This window comes from Misgurnus anguillicaudatus, chromosome 21, assembly GCF_027580225.2.
Source record: "Misgurnus anguillicaudatus chromosome 21, ASM2758022v2, whole genome shotgun sequence".
NCBI classification, from domain to species: domain Eukaryota; kingdom Metazoa; phylum Chordata; class Actinopteri; order Cypriniformes; family Cobitidae; genus Misgurnus; species Misgurnus anguillicaudatus.
In genome coordinates this window covers 15,342,501-15,350,000 of record NC_073357.2, presented here as the reverse complement: position 1 = coordinate 15,350,000, position 7,500 = coordinate 15,342,501, and the positions used below count along the sequence as shown (strand labels likewise).

Sequence of the window (7,500 nt, the reverse complement as noted above, 5' to 3'; positions counted from 1 at the left end):
GTTCGAGAGGGCATCCAAGTACAAAAATGTCAGGGGAGAGATCGCAGAGAGGAAGATCTTTAAGGAGAAGATGGAGTTCCACCCGCCCCCACCTCCTATGGCCGTCAAGGGAGCTGTGCCCCACATGTTGTCCTTTTTTACCACCCCTGCCTTCTTCTGGCGTCCGGTCGGTGTGATGAAGGCATTGATTCGCTGCCCCAACACCAACTGCCGCGCACCACCAGAGTACTACCTGGAGAAGAAAGGGTTTGGGAGCTTTGCCAGGCAAGTTTGCAGCATGAACTTCCATTACACCCTGCTGACTGAGAGGTTGATGTGCAAACACTGTCTCAAGCTGAGGGAGGAGCTGAGCCAGGCGCAAGTGGTCAACAGCGACGACGAGGAGGACGGCCCCCCCCGTGCCCAGCAGCAGTACACCTGGCTGGCGTACAGTCCGAAAATTCTGATGAACCTCGCCCCGGCCATCAGAAGCATGTTCCCTGCCATAATCTGTGGCAAGCGTGCTGTGGACAGGAGTGTGGTCACCCTGATGAGCGACCGACTCAACGCAGTCTCAATGAGTAAAGTGCAGAGGCTGCTGAAGCAGGGCCACGACGAGTGGTACGTGGAGCGTCGGGACCTGTACCAGACTCTCCTGTACGATGTCCACATGTCGGCGGCTGGAGCGTCTTCATCTCAGCGAGGTATCCTGTCGTTTGCCAGAGCAGCTGGCACTTACACCCCTCCCATCGCCCTCTCTCCACTTCCATCTGCTCGGGTCCTGAGGCGTGCGCACCTGATCCTAGAGATGGAGAAGATGCCCATGTACAGGGACCAAATCCTCAGTACGACTGGGGAAATCTTGTGCATTGACGGCACGAGGAAGGTACGTATAGCCTAAAGTTCTTGTGATCATATGGAACAAACTGACTGTTAAAATACCACATAATGAATGTTCTGCTTTGTTTTTATAGATTCTCAAGAAGATCTACGGCGACGGCCAGGGCACCATGCAGTACGTCACCAGCGTGCTGAATGAGTGGGGTCAGTTCTTGACCACAGTGGTTGTGGCGTCCGAGTCCGAGGGATGCTATGCACGCATGGCCAGAGGTCTGGTTGCCCGTTTTCGCCGTGCAAACGCTCCTGCTCCGAAGGTGGTGTACGCAGATAACAACTGCTGTCGGTGAGTTCAAAGAGCAGTTGAAACCTATAATGAAATAGATAATCCAACATGTAACACACCTACACAAAATGTCATGATATTATTTTTAGTGACAGCGGTCCGTCGTTCTTGGAGAATCTGTTTGGTGACTGGGTGAAGAGAGGTACCGTCATCAGGCTGGACATCCGCCACTGGCTGCACCGCTGGGACGCCGTTGTGATCAAATAGAGCCACGCCAAGTACGGGGCTTTCATGAGTGCCATGGCGGGTGCCGTGCTCGCCTACAACAAGGCGGACATGATGCTCCTGGTCCAGGCGGTCAGGAACGGGAACCCAGAGCTCTACGGCAGGTACTCTGATGAGGAGATGATGGCTTTCCTCAAGCCTCATCAGATCAGGTCGTACGTAAGGCGTATTACCCGTGGTGTTGCGGTAAGTGTGGCTCTGTGTAGGTTGCACTATACAAGCTCTAGTCTCCATATGTATACATACAATCGCTCACATTAGTTTTCTCCCCAAGCAGGTTAGTTAGCTAGCTAGTTCTACGTTTTTTATTCACCTCAAAACGGGTTGTGTTACAGGAGACTGCTTTGGTGATAGAGTCCATCCTTGCTGAGTTTCGGGGACCAGCCGGCCTTGACATTGATGGCATTCACCTGTTTAAGTCACCAGAGGCAGTCGACGCTCACTGGACAGTGGCCAGCAAGCACCTCAGTTGCATGCAGGTGGGTTAATGTCTTTGCAGTCATCATGTGTCAAAACCAGACTTCAAACTTGTATATGGCAACATATCAAAAGGACACCAGAATAAATAAGTTGTAATATATGTTGTGTGTTGCAGGATCCCCCTGGCATACCCCTGTATGTGTCTGTAAAGGTGGTGGTGATGAACGGTGTCCGACTGAACAAGCACAAATGCCGGCGAGGCAGCAACTCTCTGGAGGGGTTGCACGCCCACCTGTTTAACGCCGTCCCTTCACAGCGATGTGGGATTATGCCATTTCAAGTGAGTGATTAAAACATAATATATTTAAAGCTTTATTACAGACACATTATCATATAGCACATCATACGTATAATTTAAAAAGCAAAGTGTTAATGATAGTTTCAATGCTACATTTTTTTTTCACAGCTTCAGTCATTACTTGTAAACATTGTACACAATAACAGTCAAAATATAAATTTGTTGCGATGTGGGATTATGCCATTTCAAGTGAGTGATTAAAACATAATATATTTAAAGCTTTATTACAGACACATTGTCATATAGCACATCATACGTATAATTTAAAAAGCAAAGTGTTAATGATAGTTTCAATGATACATTTTATTTCACAGCTTCAGTCATTACTTGTAAACATTGTACACAATAACAGTCAAAATATAAATTTGTTTCAGGTATACTTGGTGTCCTTTGCCGTGCAGTGGAACCACCGCATGGCATCGCTCCGTGTCGCTGGTGGTCATGGCCGGCAAACGTCGTGCTTGGATGCGCAGCAGATCCAAGGCATCAACCAGCAGGCCGAGGTTCTCTTTGGCAAGGAACACGTGCTGGAGCCCAACTTTGCTGCACCAATGCCGATCCCCGAAGCGTATGAGCACTCCGACGAGGAGGAGCTCCTTGGTGTTGAGTACGCCATGTGCCAGTCCACCAGCTTCACTGCCAGGGACTACTACGTGCAGAAAGGTACAGTACTTAATCACACACTTAAACAATGATGATAAATGTGGTGCAAAAAAAACTATTGTTGTGTAGACATGTTTGTGATTAATACAATTACATATTTGCAGTTGAGGAAGAGCATTCACGTGAGGAGGAGGAGGAGGAGGAGGAGGAGGAGGAGGAGTCGGCTGAGCAGGGAGACGATGAGATGGTGGACGAGGGTCTCGGCATGTCTTCGGATACAGAGGAGGACCCAATAGACGGAGTCTGTGCGAAGCACGTTGTCCTCACCGAGGCAGAACAGGCGGAAGAGGAGGACAGTCCTGCCCTGCAAGATGTGCTGATGAGCCATCTGCATCTGCCAGGTATAGAGGAAGTGGAGGCACTGGCTTTGCTCCTCCTAGAACTGGCCGACAACAGCGACCACCACCTAGTGCCGGCTGACCTCAGGCAGAAGATCGCCGCCGCCGCCAGCTCTCTCCATGACCATGACAAAACTGCCGCCCGTTTCGTGAAGCGGTATGAGTCCAGGTGGGGATACACCTTGTTCGGTCGGTGCCTTGGGGCAGACTCTCCCGAGACCAGAGCAGCCCAGAAGACCAAGTTTGGCTGCATGAGGTACGCTCAGGCGGCACAGGTGACCGAGGACAGTCGCCTGCTCTACCTCCTCCTCAAGATGCTCAAGAACAGAGCGCCAGCCAATCAGCACACCTCCCCCAGCAAGGTCACGGCTTCTTTGAAGGCACAGTACAAGAGGATTGCAGACCGAGTCCGAGACGACCCCATCCTTGGCGGTCTCGCCATTCCACTGCCCAACTTGAACGCCAAGTCCATCTCGACCTTCACTGCCAGGGAGGAGAAAAAGGCCAACTACGGGGCGACGGTACTGCCGAAGGTGACGCCTCACTTGAAAGTGCTGTCAGATGCACCCTTCCCGGAAGCTCCTGCGCTGCCAACATACCTCCCACCGCCAGACCGGCCTCAGGTCCAGTACCAGCACATTCATCACAAGGCTGGAAAAAGGCGTGGTGAGAAGCGGAGGTAAGTTGTCATAAGCACTTTGTTTCACCTGTTGGCTGTTGAAAGCAAATAGCACACATGTCATATCAGTCCTCATTACATGTTTATTTTATATTTCCAGATTATTTGTTGAAGAGCCAGAGTGTGTGCCTCCTGTGAACCGGCCCGTTCAGCCCACGGCGGCGTCGTCCTCCTCCACTCGGCCAAAGCCTGCTGCGCCCATTCCCGTTCTGCCAAAGCCTGCTGCGCCCACTTTTGGATCACCCCCTGTGTCGGCAGCACCCATACTGCTGGTTCTTCCCGCACAGCCACAGGCTCCCTCCATCCTGTTTCGTGGGCCATCGTGCAGCCAGACCTTTGTACCTCCTGCACCAACAGTTAAGGCATTCATTCCAAACAAGTCCTTGCGGCCATGTGGGGCTTGCCACGTTCCTAATTGTGGTGGACAGCGGAAAAGGTACACACCTTCCAAGGACAAAGTGGCGGGAAGCACCCAGAAAATATTTTCCTACTGTCCATCCACTAGGAAATCCACCACCTCTGGGTTTGACAATGTGGTGTACGATAGCTTTGAACATTTTAAAAGTGTGGTGGATGCGGAGTTGGAAAAGAGTAGAACTGTGTAAATGGATGTAAATAACTTTGTAAATAACTAATTTGTGTGATGCCATTTCTCCTGTGCCATCTGTAGGAGAGAGAAAGAGGCTTTGTTTGTTTGTTTGTCTGTCTGTTTGTTTTTTAAAGTTGTTCAGAGTTTTTAAAACGTACTTTACACTGTTTTTAAAGTGTAAAGTTGTTTAAAGTTTTTTAAAAGATAATCTATTTATTTATATAGTTCAAAAAACGCACTTTACAGTTTTCCTTAAGAATGTTCTTGTGTTTGTTTTTATTATTATTTATGTTGCTGTTTAAGTGCACTTTGTAGTATCTTTTTTTATGCAAACATGTTCTGGCCTATCTTCAATATCAAGGTCAATCTACCTCATTCATTTTAAACTCAATCAATTCTGATCTAACACAATCAGTTTACATACCCTTTAATGGTTGTTCATGTTCAGATAATCTGTGTTTTTGTCATGCGTGTTGTTTGTTTGTTTTTGTCAGCTTCATGTCGTTGTGATGTTTGTATGTCTTTGTCTGCTTATGTTTAACAAAAGTTTGCCAAAGAAAACGCAAAAAATTTAAGAGACAGGAATGGCTTGAGCCTTTATTTGTTGATTGTTGAGTTTGTGGATAATCCTGGGCTTTGGTCTGTACAAACCAGTTGTTAATTTTAAGCTTAAGTGCAAGTTTGTGTTTTTAATTGTTAAGTGTTTTGATTATTTATTATTAATGTTATTTATGTGTGCGTGTCCTTGTGATGTTTGTATGTCTGTCAGCTCCATGTTTAACTAAATGTTTGCAAATGGTAGTAAATGTTTGTATCTCGTCTTGTCTCGTGTTCTCGCTCGTAGATCTGTACCTTGTCGTGGTGAGCGAGCTTTAAACTAAACAGATCTTGTTTACTTGTGTTTTCATGCATTGCCTTTTAAATGAAACTGTGAAAAATAAAAGTTGTAAAAGTATTTCAAGTATTTTGGAGTCTCTGTATGCTTGGGTTTCAGAACGGGTGGGATAGTGTAAAATAAAACACATCAAAGCAATTAGAAGTCTTCCAGACAAAGTGAGAGTGCACTGATACATTACAACCTTTCTTAATTCAGTCCAAAAAATATAAAACCCTTTTTTACTTAACTATATGAATCTCATCAGCTACATCAACTTAAACTATGAAAATAATAAATAAAACATTCAACAGATTAGTGGATTTTAATAAACTAGACCTGTACATTTACAATCTCTGTAAATAACACTTCAGTACGTTGACCAGCAGATGGCGCCATCCGGTTTGATCACTTTCGATCGATCCCAGGGTTGAGCAATATGTACTTGCAGGGGTCATGAGCCATTCCCAGGCGGTCTCCCATCCAAGTACTTATCAGGCCCGACCCTGCTTGGCTTTCGAGATCAGACGAGAGCGGGCGTGCTCAGGACGGTGTGGCCGTAAGCGAGCGCTTACTCGATTCGAGAGCCACTTCAAGACTAATGTGGCAACGCCATGCCATCGGCGAACGCTTACAGAAAGGATGCATTTCTGGAAAAAAATTATATGAATAAATAATTAAATAATTAATTAAATAAAGAATTAAATGCTTACAGCACCTGGTATTCCCAGGCGGTCTCCCATCCAAGTACTAACCAGGCCCGACCCTGCTTGGCTTCCGAGATCAGACGAGAGCGGGCGTGCTCAGGGTGGTGTGGCCGTAAGCGAGCGCTGACTCGATTCGAGAGCCACTTCAAGACTAATGTGGCAACGCCATGCCATCGGCGAACGCTTACAGAAAGGATGCATTTCTGGAAAAAAATTATATGAATAAGTAATTAAATAATTAATTAAATAAAGAATTAAATGCTTACAGCATCTGGTATTCCCAGGAGGTCTCCCATCCAAGTACTAACCAGGCCCGACCCTGTTTGGCTTCCGAGATCAGATGAGAGCGGGCGTGCTCAGGGTGGTGTGGCCGTAAGCGAGCGCTGACCCGATTCGAGAGCCACTTCAAGACTAATGTGGCAACGCCATGCCATCGGCGAACGCTTACAGAAAGGATGCATTTCTGGAAAAAAATTATATGAATAAATAAATAAAGAATTAATTAAATAAAGAATTAAATGCGTACAGCACCTTGTATTCCCAGGCGGTCTCCCATCCAAGTACTTACCAGGCCCGACCCTACTTGGCTTCCGAGATCAGACGAGAGCGGGCGTGCTCAGGGTGGTGTGGCCGTAAGCGAGCGCTGACTCGATTCGAGAGCCACTTCAAGACTAATGTGGCAACGCCATGCCATCGGCGAACGCTTACAGAAAGGATGCATTTCTGGAAAAAATTATATGAATAAATAATTAATTAAATGCTTACAGCACCTGGTATTCCCAGGCGGTCTCCTATCCAAGTACTAACCAGGCCCGATCCTGCTTGGCTTCCTAGATCAGACGAGAGCGGGCGTGCTCAGGGTGGTGTGGCCGTAAGCGAGCGCTGACTCGATTCGAGAGCCACTTCAAGACTAATGTGGCAACGCCATGCCATCGGCGAACGCTTACAGAAAGGATGCATTTCTGGAAAAAAATTATATGAATAAATAATTAAATAATTAATTAAATAAAGAATTAAATGCTTACAGCACCTGGTATTCCCAGGCGGTCTCCCATCCAAGTACTAATCAGGCCCGACCCTGCTTGGCTTCCGAGATCAGACGAGAGCGGGCGTGCTCAGGACGGTGTGGCCGTAAGCGAGCGCTTACTCGATTCGAGAGCCACTTCAAGACTAATGTGGCAACGCCATGCCATCGGCGAACGCTTACAGAAAGGATGCATTTCTGGAAAAAAATTATATGAATAAATAAATAAATAATTAATTAAATAAAAAATTTAATGCGTACAGCACCTTGTATTCCCAGGCGGTCTCCCATCCAAGTACTAACCAGGCCCGATCCTGCTTGGCTTCCAAGATCAGACGAGAGCGGGCGTGCTCAGGGTGGTGTGGCCGTAAGCGAGCGCTGACTCGATTCGAGAGCCACTTCAAGACTAATGTGGCAACGCCATGCCATCGGCGAACGCTTACAGAAAGGATGCATTTCTG

At 47.1% G+C, this 7,500-nt stretch overlaps 1 protein-coding gene, 3 non-coding genes and 3 pseudogenes across 4 annotated transcripts in view; 1 reads left to right on the top strand and 6 right to left on the bottom strand.

Annotated features, from left to right (window-relative positions):
- The window catches only part of LOC141352808 (uncharacterized), a 3,351-nt gene extending 1,363 nt beyond the window's left edge, over window positions 1-1,988 (top strand). The window contains exons 3-5 of the mRNA XM_073858817.1: window positions 1-865; window positions 954-1,023; window positions 1,742-1,988. The exon at window positions 1-865 is cut by the window's left edge and continues 244 nt beyond it. Of these exons, the coding sequence (XP_073714918.1) occupies window positions 1-865; window positions 954-1,023; window positions 1,742-1,875 (1,069 nt within the window). The 3' untranslated portion in view covers window positions 1,876-1,988. The remainder of the gene's footprint in view (window positions 866-953; window positions 1,024-1,741) is intronic.
- Window positions 1,989-6,014: 4,026 nt separating this feature from the next.
- LOC141355305 (5S ribosomal RNA) lies at window positions 6,015-6,133 on the bottom strand. Its single transcript, XR_012361732.1, has one exon. It is a non-coding gene; the product is annotated as a 5S ribosomal RNA (ribosomal RNA).
- Window positions 6,134-6,274: 141 nt separating this feature from the next.
- On the bottom strand, window positions 6,275-6,393 carry LOC141358601 (5S ribosomal RNA). Its single transcript, XR_012365098.1, has one exon. It is a non-coding gene; the product is annotated as a 5S ribosomal RNA (ribosomal RNA).
- Window positions 6,394-6,534: 141 nt separating this feature from the next.
- Window positions 6,535-6,653, bottom strand: LOC141354289 (5S ribosomal RNA; annotated as a pseudogene).
- A 120-nt stretch (window positions 6,654-6,773) lies between these two features.
- On the bottom strand, window positions 6,774-6,892 carry LOC141354321 (5S ribosomal RNA; annotated as a pseudogene).
- Window positions 6,893-7,033: 141 nt separating this feature from the next.
- Window positions 7,034-7,152, bottom strand: LOC141358072 (5S ribosomal RNA). The gene has a single exon (XR_012364561.1). It is a non-coding gene; the product is annotated as a 5S ribosomal RNA (ribosomal RNA).
- Window positions 7,153-7,293: 141 nt separating this feature from the next.
- On the bottom strand, window positions 7,294-7,412 carry LOC141354374 (5S ribosomal RNA; annotated as a pseudogene).
- Between the last annotated feature and the right edge of the window lie 88 nt (window positions 7,413-7,500).